The sequence below is a fragment of the Ailuropoda melanoleuca genome, chromosome 14, assembly GCF_002007445.2.
Source record: "Ailuropoda melanoleuca isolate Jingjing chromosome 14, ASM200744v2, whole genome shotgun sequence".
NCBI lineage: Eukaryota > Metazoa > Chordata > Mammalia > Carnivora > Ursidae > Ailuropoda > Ailuropoda melanoleuca.
Window position 1 is genome coordinate 70,462,612 of NC_048231.1, and position 25,684 is coordinate 70,488,295.

General features: G+C 47.7%; 1 protein-coding gene across 11 annotated transcripts in view; it reads left to right on the plus strand.

The window, feature by feature from the left end:
• Positions 1-25,684, plus strand: part of FHOD3 (formin homology 2 domain containing 3) — a 505,390-nt gene that overhangs the window by 224,494 nt on the left and 255,212 nt on the right. For all 11 annotated transcript variants that reach the window (XM_034643279.1, XM_034643277.1, XM_034643280.1 and 8 more), the window contains exon 5: positions 2,517-2,622. In XM_034643279.1, coding sequence (XP_034499170.1) covers positions 2,517-2,622 — 106 coding nt within the window. The remainder of the gene's footprint in view (positions 1-2,516; positions 2,623-25,684) is intronic.

Here is a 25,684-nt window from a genome sequence, read left to right on the forward strand (position 1 = left end):
TTTTTTTTTTTCTGTAGTGTTAAATCTGAATCCTCAGGGATGTTGTTTCTACCATGTATTCATCAAACTGGTATTTTTGAGCAGCCTTTGCTGGCATTATGTAGGCAAGGAAGAAGGTGCTTGCTACCAGCAGTGTATAATCTGTTTGCGAGACCACACACGCGGGCACCGAACAGCTCAAACCAGGGCAGGCATCATTGGGTGTTGAATGGATTACTCAGGCTGCAAGCTGTCTGGGGCTTGGATCGCCTTCTCCCACACCCACAGTCTGCATTTCCATCATCTTGTGTTTTCTACATGCAGGAGTTCTTTCTGGAAAACTTAGAGCATAAGGGTGTAAAATACAAAGTCCTTGGTCTTTTGCATTGAGTTGAATATTCCTTGACTAATAGACATTAAAAAAAAAATCACAGGTTAAAGTATGGCTAGTGTAGAAAATTCTGAAATGCAGGGATCATCTCTAATCAGTTGGTGTGAACATTTTGATTTCATTCTAGTCGGAAACCAATGTTTTCAAAATCATTTATTAGTGCCTAAGTATTTCAGGATACGTGTTCAAAATCTCAGCCATTGCCAATTTGTAAGACATTCTCCACAATTTATTATCCACAAATGTCTATTACTTAAGTGCCTTATCTACATATGTACATAAATTTTAGGGTTCTGAATTTTTATAAACACTGTCTCCCCTGTCCATGTTTTTTCCAAATGCCTTTGCTGGGCAGCCAACTCTCTGCTGTATTAATATTAGTGATTAGCTTGAGTGGTTTCTTGAGAGCTTGTTCTCACTTTTTCACCATGAAGTCATGTGTGAATCTAGTTTTAGTTAAAGTAATAAACATTTGTTACATGCTTGGAAAAACTTTCTGACTAGACATGAGCTCATCTAAATGTTCACTTTTCACATATGCTGGTGGAAAAGGATATGGATGGAGGGAGAATTATTTTTATTTCCTTTATACATATGAGTGTAAAGTAATTTTCCAAAAACTCATGATATTGTCCCATTTTCTCTTGCTTCCNACCCTCTGAATTGAAAATGTTTTCTTGGTTCAAAGGGGGAGCCTTCGCCTGGCCTGCCCACATCTAAGCTCAAGTCCTCCATCCATATAATTGGAAAATGCCATAAAATCAAAATGAGGGGCTGATTTCACAGAGGGACAGGAGAATTATGCTTGTTTGTCTAAATTATTTTTTTCTTTTTTGGAGATAAACTATGGTTGCTGACCATTTCTATAATAATAACCCCTCATTATTCCATTAAGCTTTCTACTATTTACATCACTGAGGGTTTTTTTTCTTTCTCTGTTGTTGTAATTGAAGATGAATATTCCAGTCTTAGGCTAGCTGCATTTGAGACCAGGCACTGTTCAGTTGAGGAAATCTCCTGAAATAGTAGTGGAAAAATCCCTCTCATAGAGCTCTGTAGAACTTGGTACTCCGGAGAATGATGGGGCTGGCTGGACAGAGGTGATCTCGGCCAAAGTTTTGCATCTTTATCTGTAAAGAGAAGGTAGGCTTATGTCAATGGTTCTTGAACTGGCTGCCCTTTAGGATTTCCTGGGGAATTTAAGAACAGAGCCAGAGTCCCACCCCTAAAAATTCTGATTAAATCTGGGTAGGGTCCTGCTTTCTACTCCTTTTTAAAGCTCCCCGGATAGTCCTAATGTGAAAGAGTCAGGGGTGGGAACCATCCTGAGCGCCTCTGACTCACCTGGAGGATGCGTTAAGACCCATTGCTGAGCCTCAGGGTAGAGTTTCCAAGGTAGTCAGCTGGGGTATTTGCATTTCTATCAAGTGCCCAGGTGATGCTCATGCCCCCTGCGAGTCTGGACACTGCTCTTTGAGAACCACCGCTAAATTAGATGGTCCCTGAGATACCTTCCACGTCCTGTCTTCTGTGACCTGAGTCTGCTGGCCTGCCAGAGTGGCCCCTTTGCGGGGTCAGGTGGCTGCCCCCAACGCACAGCCCGTTTTGCGCTCTGCTTCCCGGCTTGCCCTGCGAGCAGGAGCTCCTGGGAGCTAGAGCAACTGCTTCCTCACCGAGATACCATTTGCAAGACCCTTGTAACCACCGACCTTAAGGGCTGTCTTTTGGAACACACGAGTGGCTTTGAATCCTGCACTTGATGGTCTGTGCCGCAGTCGAACATTTCCTGTTGCTAAAAGCCAGCAAGCTTCATGTGGTCAGTCCCTGGGGACCTGTGGGGGCATGGAGCCTGGTGATTTTTGAAGAATGAATAGCAGAACACCGTAAATATTCCTGACAGGGGATTCATTTGCTTTATCTTTATTAGATTGCCCAGAAGGCAATAATTGGTTTTGGCAACCAACAATGAGGAGACTGGTTGTAAAATTCCTCTGGCAACGGTTCTAGATGCCTCATTTGAATAGAGCAGAACAATCTTGAGAGGGTCAGTCTGGCTTCAAAGGCTCGCCTATAGTTTTAACAGCATGGATGGAGGAGGGACTGGGACAGTATTTGAAATCTTTTTTTCTCCCTCCTTTCCTGCCAGGATGACAAGGATTTGGTGCACGAATTTGTGGTGGCTGAAGGTCTGACGTGTTTGATCAAGGTGGGAGCTGAGGCAGACCAGAATTATCAGAACTACATTCTGAGGGGTAAGTTATGACATCCCCGCTGCAAGGCGGGGCCTGGCATCGCCTTCAGGAACTTCAATACTGAGAGGTTTTATTTTACTTTTATTTTATTTTTAGTTGTTTTTTTAAATTTCTCTTTTTTATTATGTTCAATTAGCCAACATATAGTACACTAGTAGTTTTTGATGTAGCGTTCAGCAATTCATTATTTGCGTATCACACCCAGTGCTCATCACCACACATGCCCTACTTAATACTCGTACCCCTGTTACCGCATCCCCCGCCCCTTCTATAACCCTCAGTTTGTTCCCCGGAGTCCACAGTCCATCCCAGGAGTTTTTTAGAAGATTTGGATTACAGAGTAAGGTGATAAAGATGCTCTACAGCGAAAGATGACACTTACCTCAAGTTTTATCACTTCCTAGTAACTAATTAGTGACTGAGCTAACTTGGCTGATTTTTACCTCACATCTCCTCCTGGTTATTAAGAAAAACCTACTTCACATTAAATTTTTGACACTCTCTTTCATTTGGTAAGGCAAAGACCACACTAAGTGGGCCTGCATTTCAGCAGGAAGTCGCCCAAAACCAAAGAGGCCAATTTATTTCCTGGGAAAAAAAATTTTTTTCCAACTTGGGTTGTTACTGGGAGTGCTTGTCAGAAGCTCACATTCCCCACTGGGTCCTCGTGTTTCTGACTCGGTAGGTTTGGGGTGGGTCCAGAACTGACACTTTAAAGAATGATTCTGAAAGCTATCGGTATAACTTCCTCCCTCCCTCCCTCCTTCCTTTTTTGTCAAGTGAGGCACGTGCTGAGTTTGAAGCACTTATCATTGTTCCAGTTCATAAAGTTAATGTTCTTTGGTTATAGTGTTTTTGTCCACCTTCATATAAATAATTTTATTTGATCCTATAAAAATGTGACCAGGGAAAGCAGGAATTATTAGGCTGGACTCTAAGAAATGACTGCTATCAAGTTCTGACCTACGAAAAGAGAGCTTAAATGTAGTTCAACCTTATCTCCATTTTGCAATGGAAGGGTTTGAGCCTCGAAGACCTGGAGCAGCTGTCTAATGGAGTCCGTTTCTCTAGGGCAGGGTCAAGCAGGGGCTGTGCGTAGACCCCATGGCCCACGTCTCATCCGGGTCTTGTTCCCTCATCGCCATGTATACCTGCAACCCCACAGCGCCATCTTCTGTGTTCACGAAAGGGGAGAAAGAGTGCTTTTCCCTTTCCTTTGGGTGAGGGACAAGTATGTGACATGAGATTTACTCTCAGGTGACCGTGGTTAGCCCTGAATGGGGCAGAGTGTTCCTGTCGTGCTTCACCCTGAGAAGTCGCCTCCCGTTGTGCTTTGCTCAGCTCAGCCAACCGAGCCTGGCCCTCTTGGACCGTGCCCCTGGGGAGCCAGGGCAGCAAAGAGCAAGAGAGAAAACTTAGCGCTCCTGGGGAAAAAAAAAAAAAGGACGTATTTTTGAGTCAGTGCTGTTTCTGTTCTTGATAAATGCCAAATGTGTGCGTGAGAGAGCGTTCCTCAGCCTCCTGCTTCTGCTCCACGGCGTTCGGGAGGCTGGGGAGTCATCGTCTCCTTTTCCCACCTTCCATCTTTTCCTGGGCGTGTGGTCGATCCTCATTACAACTTGTCAGTAGAGGTGGCTTAAGGATGAATTTGATGAGTTCTATCCCCACTGTAATGAAAACCTGGAAGCTTCTACGGGGTGTGTAGACAGATGAACCACGCAGTGTGTCCTGCTGTTCCCTCCCAATGCGGCTGTCTTTGTGTCTGAAGAGATTCTCATCCTTAGCTTTCCTTTCACACAGGTCCAGCACCTAGAACAGTGGAGGGCACCGAGATAAGGGTGAGGAAACTCCTCTAGTTTACTTTCTACCTGGCTTAGGGATGTTTATAAGTCGAACCACTTGGAAGGAAAGAAACCTAAAATTACCTAATTTTGAATAGTGGGTCCACACGGTATGGTTGGTTGTTGTTGTTATGTTTAAAGCATAGACACACACCTCTCTGTTGAATTAATATTATACCCATCTATATGTTTCTCTTCTTCTGACCGTTATCTAGGAGCTAATATGTACGTGTTTATAGTGTAATGCCAGGGTAAACCTCCGCATTGATCTACATTCAAGCCTGGGTTGAGGGGGTGGCTCTGCTAGCTGCGATCAGCCCTTACCAGGAAGTTCACATTTTTTAAAAAAAGATTTATTTATGAAAGGGATTGGAGGGACAGCATGAGGGTAGGGGCAGAGGGGAAGGGAGAGAGAGAATCTCAAGCAGACGCCCCACTGAGTGTGGACCTTGATGCAGGGCTCAATCCCAGGACCCCAAGATCATGAACTGAAATCGAGAGCCAGCTGCTCAACCAACTGAGCCACCCAGGCGCCCCAGGAAGGCCACATTTTTGTCAGAAGCCCCTCACAGACCTTTCTCATAGGTTGGAACTGGGCCATCTGTAGTTGTAAGGGAGGCTGGCAGACTGTTTGGCTTCCTGGACTCTAACCATATTCTGATGAATATGGTTTCTGGTCTCTGCCACATAGGTGGAGTTAGCAGGAAAGAGCTCAGCCCTGCTGGGAAAGCTCTGTCTAGTGAGCAGCCCTGTGGTGGCACAGGAGGAGGGAATGAGGGCCTCCCTGCCAGGGAGGAAATCATGTGGGGGCAGAGTAACCTCAGGGGCTGCACATGGCCCCAGGTGGTGAGCTGTGCGAATTGCGCTTCCTGGTGGGGAAAGATGGTACTGACGCAGAACACGGCCCCGGGGCTCTACCTCAGTGCTTCTCGTGACTCCGGCAATAGCTGGTTGGTTGGTTGGTTGGTTGATTGATTTTATTTGTAATTTTTTGGCAATGGTTTATTAATTTGCAGTTTGCAGTAGCAGGAAGGTGCTAAAGTCAGTTACCAAATCTTTAAGAATCAGAATGCCCAAGCATGGGGCACCTGGGTGGCTCAGTCGTCAAGCGTCTGCCTTCGGCCCAGGGCCTGATCCCAGGATCATGAGCCCCACATCAGGCTTCTCCGCTGGGAGCCTGCTTCTTCCTCTCCCACTTCCCCTGTTTGTGTTCCTTCTCTCGCTGGCTGTCTCTCTCTCTCTGTCAAATAAATAAATAAAATCTTAAAAAAAAAATGCCCAAGCACAATGAAGGGAGAGTCCTGTCGGCCTCCTGCTGCTTCTCTGTGTGATGAAAGACCCTTGGTGCAGACACCCGTTTCTTACAGAAGCAGCCTCTGTGTTTTCATTGCCACCGCCAGGGCCTTGCCTTCAGACTTTTCCTTTCCAGTCGTGTTCGTCTACTGAAGGCCAGAGGCTCATCATGGAGAATGAACAAGTGCTCGCTCCCGTTCAGGTTACTAGGAGATGTTCTGTTTTCCAGAACGGGCGTGCCTACCCCACCTTCGCTAAATCTCAGAAGCCTTGGTGTGAGCAGGGCCTGGTGTGCAAACCTCAGCACATTGTGATGTATCTGACAGAGCCCGTGCCAGGAAGGTACCTTCTGAGGGATGTAAATGACAGATTTCTCGGGGTGTGACTTTTGTGTTTTTATATAAGGAAACTATCATTTTTCCTAACCCGCATGTTGAGTCACCCCTTCCTGACTTTGAAGAACTTCTCTTGTAGGCTTTTTTAGGTTGTGATCAGCTGCTGGCAGCCACCAGACATTTGCCATCAAGGACAACCTTTGAATTGCATCTTTGTTCAACCTCGTTTCAACCATCTTACCCTGGGTGAGAGATGGTGAGGCCAGATGCAGATCTGGAGAAAGGCTGCAGAGAGTGTGATGGTTTTGTAACTCACGGTTCCCTGGGGAGAACACAGCGTGCCCCCCAGAGGCCACTCAGGAGAAGCATGGAGGTCAGTCGAGGCAGAGGGAGAGGGCCAGCACCTTTGTTGTAGTTTCCATGGGGAGGAGCTGGCGGGGTGGGGTAAGTAGACTTAGGATGGGCTTGTGTATTTGAATAATTTCTGTGGGTCTTCGGGCGGTTAGGGTGGGAGTGTCATGGCATAGAGTGTGAGAGCCCGACATGGCCGGTGGCTGGGGGTGTGCACTGAGCTGCTGGAGAAGAGCTGACCAACCTCTACCCCTTGCCTCAGAACCGCATCGAGAAGCAGACATTTGAAAAGCAATATTACAGTCCTTAGAGTGGGTTGGTTGTCAAACTGCTCTTGAGAAGAGTGTGCCCTTCATGAAATTACCTTAGGAGCTCTGCTCCATGGGACCACGTGTGAGTCCCCCAGATCCAAAGGAAACAAGAGCATTTGGAGAACCCAGTGCTTTCCACATCTGCTTTTAGAACTCGATTAATTTATCTTTATTTTTGCGCTCAGCCGTCTGTCAGCTTTTTTTTTTTTTTTTTTTTTTTTTTTTTTAAGGCCCAGGAATTTGTTGCTTTTAGTAGAGGATGTATCTGCTGAGAGGTAAAGATAGGTTTTGAGTTATGGTGTTAGCCAAGTGCTCTCCAAAAATGTGAGCCGGCTGCTGGGAAGAGGTCTAAATGCACAACATGCAGAAATAATATTTATCTGACTTATTTTTCTTGGATGGTTTTAGCTAATGATCTAAAGTTTTTTGTGATAGCCAGTATTTAATATAAGTCTCCTGTGGAATTTTGTTCCTCCCAATTATTCTTATTAAAGTAGGACCTAGAATGGTATATTCCTGAGAACTCTGTGCACACATACTGAGCCTTCACTGTGGGCCCCGTCAGGCCCTGGGGATGTGACGATGAAACCAGCAGGCCCTGGTGAGGCTTTCTGGAAGGTGCTGTGCACAGGCCACTTTGCATGCTGTGTCTCCCACGCCTTATATATTTTAAGAGTGTATATAGGTGATCTGCTTTGGGGCTGGGGGTGGGGGAAGAGAAAGAGATGAGTAGAATCAGTGGGACCAGCTGCCTTTTCTGGCTGTACTTCAAGGGACGCTGCCTCTTAGGTCTAGTCTTACATGGAGAAATTTGATTTGATCATTTCACCTAAAGCAAAGTCCCCATTAATCATAAAACACTTCCATCATTAGCAGAGCTGGGTAAGGTTTTAGAACTACTGTAGCTCAGCCCTTTCACTGCAGATATTTTATTTGTCCCTATAATGCATGTTAAAAATGGTTTAATGCCTGTCAACATTTAAAAATTGGAACATTTGACCTAAAAAAAAAAAATCCAGATTTCAGGTTTCTTCGGGGAAAACCGGAACCAGAGAATTTCAGTGCCTCGCCAAATATCATTTAACTATATTCCAGTCTGGGGGAAAAATGCCTTCCATGTTAGGGGATCTCTTAATGAGGTTCAAGACTCCTGGCCAGGAGGTTTTCATCGGCATCGGCGTCACCAGGAACAGACACGCTATAGACAGCATGGAAAGAGATTTGTGATCTTAGGTGGTACAAAATGATCAAATGGTGTTTAAACAAAATCCTCCATCCTGGAAAAACTTAGAAGTTTGTGTTTTGCCATTTCTAGACAAAGGAGGAGGGTAGAGGTTTGGCTCAGACAGCAGACAGGGAGTGTAGGGAGGGGCCCATACTGGACCCAGGGTGGTGGGGATGGGAGCAGAAGTGGGGAGCTGCTCAATTCCTGAACCAAGCTCAAGTCCTTGGCGACTGTGTTTTCTTCTGAATATCCCGGCATGACTCTCTATCCCCTTATGCTGGTCCTGGGGCGCCCAGACCTTTCTTGGAGGAACCTTCGTCTCCTGAGATGAGTGTGTCAGAGTGCTCAGTCAGGACTTCAGGGCTCCGTCATGGCGGCCACATGGGCAGGCTTTGATGCCCATGACGCAAGTGCACACGTGTCGGGGGGGGTCTGTCACCCGCTTCTGGGGGGGTGAAGCCAGTGTCAGTGATGGAGCTCTTCTGCACTTAATGTCCCTCTCATGCTTGGTCTGTGTGACAGGGACTGTTCTAGTAGGGAATCCTGTTGGCTGGCACAGATTGGCAGCCCATGAGGCCAAACTCAACTGGCAAGTGTTTTATTTGCCCAGAAGAGTATGTTAAACCTTTTCTAAGTAGTGGTGAACATTTAAAAATTGGGAGATCTGGACATAAAACTATGGATTTCTGACTTCTTTTGAAAAACTGTAAGCTCAAGGCAACACAGGGTCCTCATGGCTGCATGGCCGTCATTCGCTAGAGTTAGAAGCAGCTGTTCCCTTGACATGGGGTACGTGGGCTCTGTTTACCTCCATTTCCACCGCTTCTTTTTGTGTTGCTCCTGGGTGGTTCCACCTATTTCATGGCCTGTGTGCCCTGTAGGCATGTAAGTTGGAAATCTCTGACTGATGACATCACAGCTGGTGAAACTAGGAGTACAATGAGATAAAGCGGAAGAGTCTAGCCCTGTCACAGCAGGGCATAAGTTGTGATGTAGTTGCCACTTGGTGAACTTGGATCTCAAGTCTAACATGAGTAGTGTTTTTATTGTACCGCACCCCGGCATTTCTCAATAGGTGTGAAGCTCAGCATTGTCCTCTGCCTTCTCCCCCACCCAAGCCCTTACATGAGTATTATCTAGGGAGATAAATCGTGTCACCACCCAGATAGGGGCATCCTCCAATCCGAATGGCCACGCTTGGGAAACTGAGGCTGAGAGTAGGTAGAGTGGCTGACTGAGGCCAGAGCACACTGACAAGAAGACTCCCATTGGAAACGTGCTGCATTGGTTGCACTTGTATCGTGACAAAAGCAAGGCTTTCCTCTCCATCCCAAATCATGTGCCTTGGGCTCCACTGCAGAAAGTCCTTACTGTCCACTTATCAAAGGGGGGGGGGTCCAGGTGTGTGCCCGAGATGAGAATGTCAGAGTGTCAAGGCTAGCAGATTAGAGGCAATCTCAGATGGACGTGTCTGAAAAGAAAACAGAGTAAGACCGAGTGATGGTATACATCTTTTTCTTCAAGCAAATGGCCTTTTACAAATTTTTATTGTGCAGTTTGTGAACACACTATTGTATGGAAAGCAAACAGCATACAAAGGGGAAAAAAAAAGATAAAAATCACCCATAGTCCTATTACACAAAGATAAAAACCATTTTCTACCCACACATGTTCATGCCTACTTCATGCATGCCTTTTACAAAAATGAAGTGTCCTCTAAGTATGCTGTCCATCCGTGTCAAGCCTGGGAGTGGCTTGAAAGTATGGACCCTGGAAGCTGGCTTTGTGACATCTCTTAGACCTCAGTAGAGTTATTTAACTGCTTTCAACTGCAGTTTCCAGGGAGATGGTATCTACTTTATAGGAGTGTTGTGAATGTTCAAGGGCTCATAGAAAGGCCTAAATAAAGGATTAGATTGTAGCTATGACAGTTATTATCAGTAATAATCAATGATATCAATGAGGTAACCACATATTGCAGGCTGAATTGTATACTTTCCTCAAATTCATATGTTGAAGTCCTAACTCCCAGGATCTCAGAATATGGCTGTATTTGAAGATGGGTCCTTTAAAGAGGTACTTAAGCTGAGGTCATTAGGGTGGACCCTAATCCAGTATGGCTGGTGTCCTTATCAAAAGAGGGGACAAAGACAGGCCTGTGCAGGGGGAGACCATGTGAAGACCCAGGGAGAATATAGGCATATACAAACCAAGGAGAAATGTCTCAGAAGGAACTAACCGTGTGGATATTTCAATCTTGGACTTGCAGCCTTCAAAACTGAGAAATTTCTACTGCTTACACGCCTAGTCTGTGGTATTTGTTACAGCAGGCTGAGCAGACTGATACACTTCCTAGCGCACAACCCTCTGGGGGTTACTTGTCTATTACCTAGGGTGAAAGTTCCGAGGATAGGGTTGTTGTGTTAGATGGTATGTACATTTGTATCTTGCTTGGGATTGAATCATTGTCCTGAGAAAGGATGAGGGAATTGATGCTCCCACTTGAGTTCCTTTCTGTTCATTTGCTCCAGGCCTGGGGTGATCATTTTCTCTAACCTTAGTCACTCCTGGTGATTAGGACACCCTTATTACTACCAATGAATTATAATACTCCTTTCTAAAAAGTGGTTTGTAATTTTGGTTGTCACCATGTTAAATCTGTTGATTAATTTGGGAAGAATCAACATGGTTATTTGAAAGTTCAAAACTATTGCTTGCATGCACTTCTGTGTCCCAGGCTTTTCAAGTGTATGACTCCTGTATGTGCTCATCTGACTCTTGTGGAGATACCTGTTCCCTTTGCCTTCGTTACAGAATTCTAGGTCTATTCCTCCTTGGTGTTTTTGTATTTATTCTTGTTGGTCTCGTTTTTGAATTGGGCCTTGATATTTACCATGTGATAGAGTGAGAATATTCTCTTGGGACCTTTTGTTGTTTACTTGTTCTGTAAATTGGGTTTTGGAGTGTTATCTCCTGAGAGGGTCTTTCTCATGCCACCCCTGCCCTTGTGTGTATGTTGCTTTGAACAGGGAGCAATCTGTGTCTGGGCCCTGGGTTCTTTATTTGTAGCAACTGCTTGGCGAAGACGGTGAGGAGAGTTAGCTCTTCTCTCTCTGTGTTGACATGTTTGAATCTCTTCTTAGACTGGTAGGCTGCCTGGTGGAGATTTGGTCTGTGGGTTCTGGCATTTGCCAGCCAGCTGGGGGAGGTGGGCCACTTGTAGTTGGAAGATGTGGTCTTATGTTTCATTTGTTTCCTTTCTCCCCGTGTTGAAACCTTTGCTTTTGGCGTTTAAGGATCTCTGGGCCATGGCTGTATCTGACCTCAGCCTGACCTTTCTGCTCACCCACTTGGCGTGCTGTTGGTGAGGTGGCCTACAGGTGGAAGCAGCTGTATTGCTGAGAAATTGGGTGGGAAGGCAGGGAAACCACACCCTGTCCTGCTTGGGGAGGAAGGCTGAGTTCCTCTTGTGGCTGCTGTATATGGGACAGAAGTGCCACCCCAGGGAGCTTTGAGTGTCCCATCTGTGGCCCTTCTTGTCACCCTGCCACCACCACCCTTTATCAGGCCTGCACCCCCTTTAAAACAACAACAACAACTGAGAGAACAGCTAAGAGCTACACTTCTGTCCTTCCACTTCCAGCCACTTTGGGCACAGAGGCCAAAAATGGGCTTACACTGGGGCAGTTCACATCTCTCCCTTGTCCTGCCCAGATCATGGGGTACCATGGGTTTGTTCAACTTTTCTCCATGACCTTCTACAACAATGCATTTCTCAAAAGAGGGCATCGGATGCTGGGTCCAGCCTTCCCCTTGGACCTGCTGCCATCTTCTCTGACGTATGTGGGTGGACCTCAGAGTCAGTGGCATGTGGTTGGCTCCCCCTCATCTCGGGGCTGTGGAATCTCTTCTCCACTGGTGCTTTTCATTGGTCTTCTGGGTAGATTGGTAGGAGGGTGGTTTGGAGGCTGCTTGTTGTGGTGCCGTTTTTTCTGGAAGTACTCAGTTATTGAATCCTCCTTGCTTGTGGCCTGTGCCCTGGCATAGCTTGGTCTGTCAGTGCTGTGGACAGGAACGTGGTGGGTCAAGATGATGAGGCCCGAGGAAGCAAGGAAAGCCCACAGCTGGGTCCTGACCTTCGTTGGGACACAGTGCCCTTTGTTTTCCTTCTGAGTGCTCAAGTGAGAAAGGATGGTACTAGGAGAGACCCCAGGTGAGGCAGGTGACATGTGGGACCCTGAGCCCCTCACCACATTTGGCAGCCAGCAGGATATTTGCCTTTAGTTTCTAACTATGTGGACGTTTGGGCTTTAAGAGGATTTTGATTTTTCCCTGCTAACCCCTCTGCCAAGGGGCTTTCCCCCTGTAATTAGAGAATGTTTGTTTCTTGATAATTTTGCTTTTGGGGTTTGGGGTTAATAAGGCTTTTCTTTGAAGCTTTAATTTTCCTAAAATAAAAATCAGTTATTAATACTGTTGAATATCTCTCCCACTCCCCCTGCTTGTGTTCCCTCTCTCTCTGGCTGTCTCTCTCTCTGTCAAATAAGTAAATAAAATCTTTAAAAAAAATACTGTTGAATATAGCAAGCATTAAGTAGTAACAGAAACACTTTGTGTAGAGCAGTCTTTATAAAGCAGGAGACAGCCAGGTCTGCCTGGGAAACATTATTTCTGACCTCGAGCATCATGAGGCCAAATCAGGTGAAATTGCTGATACTTGACCATTTTTGCTTATAGAAATGGTAGACCTGGGGCACCTGGGTGGCACGGCGGTTAAGTGTCTGCCTTCAGCTCAGGGCGTGATCCCGGCGTTATGGGATCGAGCCCCATATCAGGCTCCTCCGCTGTGAGCCTGCTTCTTCCTCTCCCACTCCCCCGCTTGTGTTCCCTCTCTCGCTGGCTGTCTCTTTCTCTGTCGCATAAATAAATAAAAAATCTTTAAAAGAAAAGAAAAGAAATGGTAGACCTGAATGGTTTTATGTAATATTAGTATCATCATTTAATCTCGACTAATTCCCAGATGGATTAGATGCTTCTTTAAAATTCACCTTGCACTTTAGATAGAATTACAGCCTTCCAGAAGTTCAGGCCATTTTGCAGACCAAACAAAACACAACAACATCAAAAACTCTTGAAATATTGTGCTGTCATGTCTCTGAGTCTTTCAACCTAAACCATATCAGTCAAAGTCTCAGCCAAAGAGATTTCTCCAGAATGTTCCTCTCTACCAGAAACTTCAATCGTCTTCATTTTATCTGAGATGAGATAGAAGAAAGAAAAGCGGAGTTACTTGGCTGTTCCTAGGTATGGAATTTTCCATGACCAAATCTTACTGCGTGTGTTCATGAGGAATTTTTCTGCTCTCTTCATATGGAAGATGTGCTGCCTCACCCCGTCGTTCTCTCCTTGCTCAGGAGACTTTTCCCGAGGAACTGCAGGCTAGGACTACCTTCAATCATAATGGTTATTTCCTTGGCTGTAACTTTTTATCTTACATGTGATCTCCTTTTTTAGGACTTCTACTTACAAATGCAGGCTCTTAATAGCACAGAATGTCTTCAGAAAATTTTAAACCTAGCCCCAAACGTGGATTAAAATTATCTTCTTGCCTGGAGTTTACAGGGGAAACATCACTCACTGTGTCCATCAATTGCTGCATTTTGGAGTTTTGAGAGCTCTTGGTAGATTGGGCCAGCCTCCCAGTGGGATGCTGCCCTCTCTCCTGCCATCCTTGTGCACAAGGTCCCCAGCCCAGGTCACTGCAATGCTGCAGACCTGCAGAGCCAGCCATGTCCCGGGTGTCCCGAGTGTACCTTGTCCAAACCCAACCCATCTTCACACCTTGGTCAGCACCCCCACGGCTCCGTTCACCATGTCGGTGAAGAGCAGTCCTCCATTGTATACTCAGGACCGCTGCCTCCTAGACCCCTGTCTCTCCCTCACTCTCCGTGATCCTCAGTCCCCACATCTGGACTTCTCTGCCCCCACTGCCTTTCACGTGCTTTCATCTTTTTCATTCTCAGTTCTAGTTTCTGACTTGAGATCATCACTTGCTCCTTCTTGATCTGCTCCAGCAGCCTGCTGATGAGTCTCTCTGCTTTCCCTCTTGCCTCTCGTTGGTCCAGTTTGTACCCTGAACCTTGTTGACCTTCTCCAGTGCTGAGCTGTCTACCAGTCCTTGGTGTAGATTCTTCAGCGGCTCTTCTCGTCCTCAGGATGAAGCCCTCCCTCTTCCACGTGGGTAGCGCCCACCTTGGGCCCTCCTCTGCTGGGTATACCTGTTCGTCCATTTCAGTTCTCTCTCTGACCTGGGCATCTGCCTGGGAGGCCCTTCCTCATCTGCTTCACGCTTTATCCCTTGCTCCCTGCTCCCACTCAGAATGGGGCTTGCATACCATACTCTGCAGGAGACCTTTCTTTGCCCCCGAGGTTTTGGTTCTGATACTTACCTCACTGATATTTGTTGAGCATGCCCTATGGGCCAGAGACCCTAGGCTAATTCTGTGAATGATACTTGGCTGCCTGTGTGTCCGTTTCCATCCCTGATGCCAGGCACATTTTAGGAGTTTAGCAAAAATTGGCTGAAGGAGAGGATACATGAATGACAGAATGTCTGCAGGGAAGAGAACTCATGACTCCCAAGGAAGCTGCTGGTTTGTGCTAAGGGTTTGAGAGAGCTCAGTTCTGCTAATCTTGAAGCTTTAGCCCAACAGATCTCTTGCTCCTGAAGCACTATAGCATGAATGGATTTGTTTGTAATACTTAAGAAGAAGGTCAAGTTACTGAATTTTCCTTTTGTTAATTTTGCAGGTTCAGTAGGTCAAAGTGGTATATATTTTGATTTTAAATATGCCATGATTTCTACAGATAAAATACATGCAAAGTGGATTATATTGTATAACCTGCTTTGTATCTCAAGGAATTATTCACCTGCCTCTGAACCAGATACACTGTGAGTTCCTTGGTGGCAGAAACAGTGTTGTCATAGTCTTTGTGGCCCCTGCTCTAGCCTACTTCTTGGTGCCTTGTTAGGTATTAAACAGATACTTGATGAGAAAAATGAATGGAAGGGGAGCTCTGTCTCGGTCTTAGTGTTTTATGAGTGGTTGTAGGTAGCTACTTTATATCCAGAGAGGTGCACGCAGGATCTGAAGATGTGAAGCGTTGAGACACTATTATAGTAAATGATGAAGTGTGATTTGGAGGGTTTTCATTTGCTTTGGTTTTTGATATTCTCAGGATCTCAACCACATTATCTCTTGCTTCCTGTGCCTTGCCTCTCCTGTCCCCAGCTGCTTAAAACTGGATTCCCCCATAGCCATTCCTATGCTAGTTTGGCCTCACTCGTTTCTGGAGCCACTTCTTGCAGGCACACCATCATCTCTGCCCCCAGTGACTTTTTGGCTCCAGGGTTCCCTGAAACACTACTGGGGCACCCTGATCACCCCACAATTAGAGCTCCCTCCCTTTCCCTTCCAGGTATCACTTCCATGGAGCTGGGCTTGAGCCTGCAGGGGTTTAAGTGGGGGGGGGTAAGTTTTAGATGTAGTTAGATAAGTAAGGGGTTGTTTTTGGAGGAAGGGACAAAACTGATGCTTTTCAAGGCAGATTAAGAGCAGTGAGTAGGAGTTATAGGAAAGTGGTTTTTGACTGAAGACAAACTCCAAGAACAGAGTTGGAAAATTAGTTTATTTCCCTTGCCAACATAAACTGATCAGTGGTGACTTTCTGGAGCATTCTGTTGAGGATTCTGAAGCCACATCCAGCATCAGCAGAAAAGAGTGCCACAGCTGATTAGTGATGTCTGTCAACAGCCTGAGAGGTGGCGAATGAATAGAAATACTATATATGGTATTTGTTTATTCTGGGGAATACTGGGGATTTTCAGAATGGTTGTTGAGTTGATTTCAGACAGGAGAGTGGCAATTAATTTTCTAACCACAGAACACACTACTTTGCATTGGGAATGCTCCAACAGAGAACCTATGACCTGTTAGGGTTATAAGGCTTGGGGAAGGGTGAAGCTGGATGACCTCTAAGATCCCTTTCAGCTCTAAGATACTGACTCTCAGTAAAATATAAAAGGCCGATGGGGGATGAAAGCAGAGCTTCTTGGCGGCTCCTCTACGTGTTCAGTGTTAGTTGCTGTAAGATCCCCAGCCTATCCCCGAGCTTATGTTGTCCTGTTCAGCTTCAAAGAAGCCCATATGGTTGCATGACACAGAGCCCAGCCGAGTCATTGAAAAGGAAGATGAATGACCCATAGTCATTAAGGGGCTAATGTTCATGTTAATCTACAGAATTTCAAAGGACTAGCACAGCTGAGTATTGGTTTATATCCAGGAATTTATATGTACATTGTGAGGTCAGGAGAACAGGAGACGATGGTGGGTGTGCAGCTCCTCCAGAGCTTGGGGCCCAGGAGCCAGGAGGGCTTATAGAAGCACTGTGAGGTTGGACTCATTGGTCAAAGCAAGGTAGGGCTGGAGAAGGAGGTTGGTAGCCATGAGGAGAGTGTCCACGGGCTGGACAACCCGTTGCTGCCTTCCTGACTTTCCTTGGTATCTACTCGCATTACCAACATGGTCTAAATAGTTTCTCTCCTCATGTGCGTTTTCCTGCCCTGCATCTTTTTTCCATGTTCTCCTCCTGTCTTTTCCAGCTTCTCAGGTCTTAACTGGAGGGTTGCACAAAGGTTGACCTCTCTCAAGTTATAGATGTCATTGCTTTTTGTCAGTTGGTGGTCCCAATTTTTCTGTGGTTAGAGGCCTCAATAAATAAAGATGGGTCAACTGGTTCATTCATTCATTAGTGTGACCTTATGAGTCAATCACTTTGGGGTCTGAGTATCAAGTAGCAGAGAACAATACAAACTGAACAGTTAACAAGTTGTGCTGTTTAGTCCCTGAATAAGGCATTAAGGAGAGCAAGCTGAGAATTTAGTAGGGGAAGTGATGTGCTCACTGCACAGAATTCTAAGATGGCCCCTGTGATTACGATGCATGTGTGAATATCATGGAACCGTGATTAGGTTACATCATATGGCAAAGGTGAAAGGATTTTGCAGATATAATTAAAGTCCCAAAGGAGTTGAGTTTGAGTCCATTTAAAGGGAGCTAAGCCTGGGTGGGATGAGCCTAAACAGGTGAACCCCTAAAAGTCTTGAAGTCAGAGAACTCTCTCTTCTGCTGATCTTGAAGAAGCACGTTGCCATGAGTTCTCCAGCTGCAAGGAAACGAATGCTGCCAACAACCACATGAGCTTGGAAGGGGACCCCAAGCCTCAGATGGGACCACAGTCCCGGCTGACACCTTGATTGCAGCCTTGTGAGACCCTGAGCAGAGGACCCAGCGAAGCTGGGCTTGGATTCCTGCCCCATGGAAATTGTGAGCTAATATGTGTTGTTTTAAGCTGCGAAGTTTGTGGTGGCTTGTTCTACAGCAGCAGAAAACAGATTTGGTCACACACAAAGAATCACAATGCAAAGCCATCTGGACCTGCTAAAAATGGTACAAAATACCGTGTGAACACACGAGAGGCAGAGGTCTCTGGTGGGGAGTTAGGGGAAGGTTTCATGAGGTCACCAACTTCTTATTTTCGTCCTCGGCTTCTTCGGCAACCACATGCCGTCTCTTCCAGCTGAATTCCCCTCTGTGCCCCTGCTGCTGCTTGTGTGTGACCCTCTCCTGCCATCTGCTCTGACCCCTCACTTGGTGGCAGTCATTCCTTTGGGTCTCTCAATTTTGGTGCTGTCTATACCCATTCAAGTAGAGGGCTTTCTGTTGTACACAAATTAGTCACTAAAGAAGGTGATTCAGAAGAAAACTCAGTATTTCCAGTATGCCGGTGTCAGGAGAAAACATGGTGGTCTTAAGATTGGGCTGAGTTTCAGGAGAAAAAAAAGGAAAGTTCCTAAGCAATCACTGGGGTCACCTGGCAGTGATCTTGCTGGTAGTGTCTGACGTGGGTAACTGGGGCACAAGGGCTCTGGGTCAAGTCTCGCTCCTCTCCAAAGATGGTTTTGGCTCATCTTTCCCTGTATCCACACCATTTGCTCCTTCACGTGTTCACACATCTGGCACGTGTCCTGTGCAGAGAGCTGCAGTGAGGGGGGGGGAGGGCTCCAGTTGAGGCCCCTTGCCACAAGGAACTTGGCAGTGGCCTTAGGATAGGAGCCATCGAGTAAGGATGGAGATACAAAAAAACACTGTATTAAGTTAGATTTTGGATGAAAATCCTGAAATCATCATGTTTTTGTTCCTCAACTTTGCTTGTATCAGCATTATGTTTCTAAAGGTGGTTGATAAATTGTAAGTAGTTCAGTCCTATATGATCCATTTCAAAGACATAGGAAACCATTTTTCCTACTGTTTTTCCTCCTCGCTTAGTCATTCAAGATGTTTGCTTTTCATAATTCAGCTTTTTTTTTTTAACAGAATCAGCTTAATGTATTAGGTTTCATGAGAATTTCCTAAAACATGAAATGTACTTGAACCAACTATTTTCATGTACACCAAACATAGCGCAAAGGTTTTTAGGCATTATCAGGCTCAAAAATAAATATGTGAGTGAAAGGTTTTGTTTCTGAACTCCATGTGGATTACAAAATCCCTGTTGTAGGAGTTCTAGTCCTAATGTGAAAGGTGCTTGCAACCGAGAACGGCGAATAGCTTTGTAAAGTATAGTTGAGATAGTAGTAACCTTCCAGACACGTTAAGTGGCACAGTCATTTCCCCATCTGTTTGGACAAGCAGATATTTTGTGGAAGCTGCATCTGGATTCTGTGGCTCTGGGGGAGGGAGCGGTGGCTGCCTGGCTGCTCTTCCATCCTGGGAGCACATTCCAGCCCAAGGCCCGTGGGGGGCTGTGCGTGGCCGACCTGTGAGCAGGCGGTGCTGATACACTCCTTACACTGAAGGGGAGAGGTGTACCCTCATCTGAGTCATCTGCTCTAAATTAGGTTTTCGGACTAGCACTAAGAAATAAATATAATTGCTCATAAAAAAGGATTTCTTTAAAAGGTACTGAATGTACACTGAGTATTCTAGAATCTGCCAGCTCTTGAGGGATGGTAACAGTGCAACCTGTCTCGTAACCTAATGGACTCCTTGAGTAAATCGACAATACTTCCCTCTTCATTCTTCGCCCTGGCAGGGCACTACGGGGGGGCATGGTTTGGGGCTGTTTTTTCGCATGCAGCTGATAGCAAGGGGTGGGCAAACTCACTGTCTCTGTCAGCATCTGGGTCTTCTGTCACGAGGGTGCAGTGGGGTCTCCTGAAACTTGCCGCATGAGCACTTTTAGGGCATGTTCATTTTCCTGGCATATGGCCATGGAAGGGAGAAAATATTTATGTCACCAGTGGGGAAGATAGAGTCCACTCTGCTCTGTGAAGGGGCGTACATAGACTGGACTCCGGAAGTGTCTGAATCTACTGGGCCCTTGACCTCTTCTCTTTGCGCCCTTGACCTCTTCTCTTTGCGCATGCTGACCCTTCTTTCTGCTGGGCCCTTGACCTCTTCTCTTTGCGCCCTTGACCTCTTCTCTTTGCGCATGCTGACCCTTCTTTCTGCCTCGCCCTCCTCCTTGGCTTACTGCAGGGCTCCTTGTTACCCACTGAAGCCCTCCTCCTTGGCTTACTGCAGGGCTCCTTGTTACCCTTGTTACCCACTGACGCCTTTGCCATGACCCCCTCCTGTGATGCCTTCTAGAGAGCCCTTCCTAAAGCTGTTTATGGGTGTGGCCTTCCTACCTCATAGAATATTTGTGACCATATATGCCCTTGTCCTTTCCCACCCCAGGCAGGGTCCTCCTTAAGAAGCAGACACTCTTCCCTACTTGTACCCCTGTTCTACTCTGAGCAGGCCTGTCCCACTCATACAGTGCCTGGTGTCTGCAAGGCCCTTCATCAAGGGAAGGCTGTTGACCAGACGATGTGGGGGAGAGCAAATCTGCAACAAGGATAAGGCAGAGAGTCCTAGAATCAAAAGTTAGGAAAACAAAGAAAAGCCCACAAAAGATGAATGTGGCTGGGGCACCTGGGGAGCTCACTCAGTTGAGCATCTAGTTCTTGATTTTAGCTCAGGTCATGATCCTTGGGATTGTGGGATTGGGCTCCAGGCTCAGCGTGAGTCCGCACGTCCCTCTCCCTCTGTTCCTCCCCCAGCTCCTGCGTGTGTGTGTGCGCGCACACGTGCACGCGCTCTCTCTCAAATAAATCTTAAAAAAAAAAAAAAAAGATGAACATGGTCCTAGCCAAAACCACGTCTAAGCACGTGAGGACAGTTAGACGGAACCTTGCTGTATTAGATGCTAGTGGGAATCTGGAATGATGCGCCCCATTCTGGGTGTTTGGGATGGTTTGCTGGGAACAGAGTGCTCTACATTCCTGATTGGAGCCCTGTGTTTCTCAGGAGGAAAGTCTGCCTTTTGGAGCTCACTTTGTTTTCCTTTACGGACAGCACAGTGCTGAGAGATGCAGAGGGCAATTGCTAAATGTCCTGGTTCCCTCCTCCTTGAGGTGACCAGCCTTCCAGCCTGGGTATCTGAGCTGGCATCCCCGGTCTCTCTGTGGCTTTCCCTTTTAGCCTCGGGTAGTGTAGGAAGTTCACCCTGGTGGCCCCCAGGGTGCTGGGTGAGCGCATTTGCCCAGTGTTGATGCGAGGCCAGTACCGCATGCACAGCTGTATACCATTAGCTCCTTTATTAACTGGACTTTGTATCGTATTAACGAGGGAACATGGCTGTTCTGGCAGATTGGCTTGAAGGTTTAGGGTCCTGCAGAAGCTGACTTCATGGCCTAGCTTCTGCCCTTTTGGAAGCCTGGTCGTGCACACATTCTCACGTGTGTTTCTGCACTGGTGTGCTGTGCCACATCCCCGTTCACCTTGCTTCTCTCATGCTCTGGATCCTGCTCATGGATCGGAGTTAGCTGGACTGAATGTGACACATCGAATCTGGCGCTGGGCTGAGGGGTGTGTGTGTGGAGGGGATTTGACCCCAAGCATATGTCACCATGATTTGCTGTAAAGAGGGGGTCTGGAAGTGCATTTCTCACTTGCAGTTTGAGAAGTTGATATGGCTGCTGGTGATACACAGGCTGGCTTTGGATGTTGCTTCCCTAGATATAGCTAAACGCTCTGGTGCTAGCTCTGAATAGCCTTTTGATGGGAAGTTCCTATGGTGGTTCTGGAAACGTGGCAGAGTTCAAGGACAGATGGGTTTAAATTCCAATTCCTTTATCAGAGTGATAGACTTTGACATGTGATTCCATCTGCGGACTGCTAGCGTGATACAGTGAGGCAGTGGCCATGTCTTTTCCTAATGTCCTGACGATTAAGATTTGGACGTCGTCTGCTTCAGCCATTTCTATTTCCAGGGGGAGAGGGCCTTCATTGAATAAGTGCATTTTGCTTTCTGACTTTTCTTTTCAATGGGAAACCAAAGAGACATCGGGGGGAATATTTTCATATCACTTGTATTTTAAAGATGTAAAAAGGCTAAGGCGTCCTAAAGGCTGAAAAGCCTGGGCAATTTGGAGAGGAAGCCCGTTGTCCCACACTGGAAGTCACATCTCTGACAAGGTTCCGCGTAGGGCTCTGTAGCAGAAGGTGCTACAAAGATTGGCTGCATTCCAGGGGCATCGCTTTTGGCCTTGAGAGCCTCTGCTTCTTGAGAGACACCAGCTCCCTGTGTGGGAGGTTTGGCCACGTGGGGATGGAAGATAGGACCCGTGCCTTGCAATGTTTTTTCCTGTACCCACCAAAGGTGGAGAGGCCCCGGGATGCATCTGCCAGGGCATGGCTCCCCCCACCCCAGGGGAGCACTAGGCTGTCTGTGCAGGGAGGAGGGGGTGTGTGGGGAGAACAGGTGACTTGGGATCAAGTGGATGGGATATATTTAAGGTAGAAGGCTACCTATATTCTCAGCTGTTCATTGCTTCCCTTCTCAGTTGTAGTTAAAACTGTTATTGTTTTTGAAATATATCAGACTTAGAGAAAGGTATAAAGAATAATACAGATGGACCCAGCTATGCCCCCCTGCTCAGCCTAAGGTCAGCAATGCACACTTCGGCTGTTCCTGGCCCCTGCGTAAGACACTACCTCCTCCCGAACTTGCTCTTTCTTGCTTCGTGCTTCTCTATAGGGCACAGCACAGTGTGTCCTACTACACGGGTTACTCGGTGGTGGTTTCTTCTCTCTGTCCGCCCAGCGGGGCAGGGGCTTCATCCATTTTGTTCAATCACGTATCCCCACTGCCTCGGACACGCCTCGCACAGAATCTCGTGCTTGTGAGTGCTTGTTGAAAGGAGTGACTAGAGCCCTGTGAGATTGATGCGACTGCGCACGGGGCCTGCGTCTGCCCGTTTTCACTCCTTGACGGTACTCCAGTGCATGGACGGTACTTCTGGCTGGCAAGTTGGTCCACACCTAGGTTGTGTCCAGTGTATTTGGAATTGCAAACAATGGGAACATGCACATTCTTGTGCCTTCGTGTGAATTTCTCTGGGGAGTGCATTGAGGAGTGGAATTGCTGTGTGTTTTCCAGCCTGAGTCCGAAGAGCTATGGTTGATTGAACACAGCCACCTTCCATCCCAGTGGGCTGCTTCTCAGTTGTTGGGGCTTTGGTTCTGAGCCTCCTTCCCCTCTTGCCCCTGGGGTGGGCGACCATGTGACCTAGATGGGCTGGGGACCCCGGTACCAGCATTTTTGGGCTGGGAAGAGGCTTTTCCTTGGCCCATTTCCAGCAGTTCCCCGGACCTTGTCTCTGTGACCGTGCCTGTCCTAGTTCAGTGTCCCATCCAGAGCTGGCCTGCCTGGACACAGGACATGAGAGCCAGAAGATGCCTTAGAAACCTCCCGGTCAGCCCTTCCCATCGTACCCAGAGAGAAACTGAGTTCGGAGGGCTGAAGTGACCTGCCCACAGCCTCACAGCTGCACAGTGTCTGAGCCGGGGGTGTTAGACAGCGGGGTACTTTCCACAGGGTTAACAACAGCCCCGACACGATGTGTGCAAACGGCCACTGTCTCCACCTGTGCCTCCCTCACACCTCGATGTGTCTGTGGTCCACCTCATAGGAGTCTGTGGCCTCATGCACATGAGCATGCCTCCCTCCTCCCCGTTGCTGACCTTTCACCCGCTCTCTCTTTGGCGACCCTGCTTTCAGTTTGTCCTGTTGCCTTTTCATTCAGCCAGGACTACTCTTTCAGCACTCCTGCTCGCTCCTGTCCTATGGCACTCTGGCTGTGGGGACCTTCCCCTCCTGCGTGGGGGCCAGCTCTCTGCGCCCTCCTCTGAAAAGCACTCCTTGTGTCCTTATTAGAAGGGACAGACTATCCCCAGGACTATTTGCAGAACCTCAGATGACATGAACTCCTTGGTTTGAAAGGAGCCTATTTGATATTAAAAAATTGTGCCTCAAAACCCCACCTGTTACAACCAAACTTAAAGGAACAGGTTAAAACTAACTGAAGTCAGGAAAAATGTCCCCAAAATGCGAGTCTCTGGGTTGACTCCTCATCTGGCTGCTGCCCCACATCTTCAGCTGTCGACAACGTGCCATCCTCTTGGTAGCGCCCCAAACCAGAGTTGTCTGCCTGCAGGCTGGCCCCTCCTGGGGTCTCTGTGTGTGGGGGGCATGGGTCCCATGCCACCCTGCCCAGCACTCCAGGCTCCCCGGGGTGTCTCACGCGGTCTTGTACTTTCTCATTGTAGGTCTTCCCACCCTCTCCCTCTGCCCTCATCCCCACACTCAGCCTTGCCACCTGCCTGCTTCTGCCCTTGGCTTCTGGAAAAATCTTCCTACCATGCGGCTTTTATGTCGTCATTGGAGGAAAACCTGGAGTTCCTCCCATACCCTAAATCATGCCCCTGAATGTGTGTTCTCCATCACTGTGATTGGGGACATAGCGAGGCTCTGTAATTTTAAGGCTTCAAGTCTGCGAAGTATGGAGTGTCTCATTTCTCAGTAGGTCTGCCCTGTACTCATAGCAGTGAGTGCCATGGTTCAGAAGGCCTTCAGTCTTGGTCGATGTGTTTGAGACACTCCAGGGCCTTCCCTCTCCTCTTCCTCCAGCCCTGTGCCTCCGCCCCCACCCTCCCTGGAAGAGAGGAGGCAGAGGGCAGATGGCTATGGTGTTTCTGCAGGCTCCGGCTGTGAGGCTGGCCAGCCGAGGCGTCTTTGGGGTGACATGGCTGGTGGAAGGGACAGATACATGACTTGTTATCAGCCTGGCCGGGGGTGGGTTTCCTTCACTGCTGAAAACATTTCTGAGACACCCACCTCCTCTGCTCTTGGTGGGAGACTGGACATTTCCCCAAGAACCTCTGTGTGTCATCTTCGGATCCCTTCTGACCCTGTTTGTATAAGGAACCTGCCCTGCCGTCAGGTTTGGGTGGCCTCAAGGTTACCTAGGGGACGGAGAGGCAGTTACCGGCCCTGCCAGCCGGGGCCCTAGGCCATGGTGGGCTGCCACAGCTTCCGTCCTGAGGACTGATGGGGACAGGAGTGTGACTGATATGGCGCAGGGCCCGCCGAAATCATCCAAGTGGGAGCAGGAACTGTGTGTACAGTACTCTGCAGTGAGGGGCAGGGCCAAGCGCACAGCTTGGTGACTCCAGCCCTCAGGGTACAAGGAGAAACCAGATGCCCGGAGGGAGCAGGAAGGAAATGGTCAGAGAATCAGGAGGACACTCAGGACTGTCTTGGCTGCCTGGGGTCAGATGCCTGGGGTCACCGGGGTGCGGACCAGAATGGGCCTCTACCCTGGGTACTCAAGGTCACAGACAAGGTGGGAATGCTGCTTCATCAAAGGGAACTGTGAAACCTTAGGAGACCCTGAGAATGTGAGTTGGGCCACTTGCAGAATGTAGACAGCCAGATTTTACTACCAGGATCTCAAAATTCTCCAAGGCCTAGTTTCTTCCTCTCTAAACGGGAGAACACATGTGTTTCTTTTATAGCTTGCTGTAGGGTTGAATGACGGCGTGCGTGTGATGCCCCGAATTCATCCCAGCATGTAGTGAGGGCTGTAGAGAAGCCCAGTCCACTCCTGGCATGTCTGGCAGAAGGGACGGGCCAGGGATGGAGGAGGGAGCTCTGGCCGCATCTCAGAGGCCAGCCTGCCTGTTCTCAGATGTTTACAGAGTGCCTGTTCTTTCGGGGGCACGCTCTGGAAACAACCCCATCCAGAAGTGTTCATCTTCAAAGTAGACCATTAGCAGTGGCTCCACAGGGTGGCATGGATGGAACTCAGGGCTGCAAGCTGTTGTGACATGCCCAGGGGCTCTGCAAAGTTCTGGGGGTCTTGGTGGTGGTCTTCAGATAATTGTCACAAGGCATGAGGTTGAGAACTATGAAGGCGAGTGGGACTGAGCATTTGGCGGCCAGGCCCCTCGTGGAGGTGTCCTGGGAAGAGGACGTGCTGTCGTAGTTACTGAGAGAGCCATGGCTCCGCCTGGCCTGCCCTCCGGGGCTTGCGCACAAATCACGAGGTAAGAAAAACCCGACAGCAGAGGCTTCCAGAGGGGCGTGTAGAGGACGGGAGTGGGGAAGGGGAAAACTGAAGAGTGTAATAGGATATCTAAAATGCATGTGTTCTGTTGAGAAATAGGTTCCCCATCAGTGTTAAGAATGCCAAAATTACAGGGTCCTCTGAATTAACTTCCCCTCCATGACTGGTGGGTCTCCTACCTCCAGTGAAAA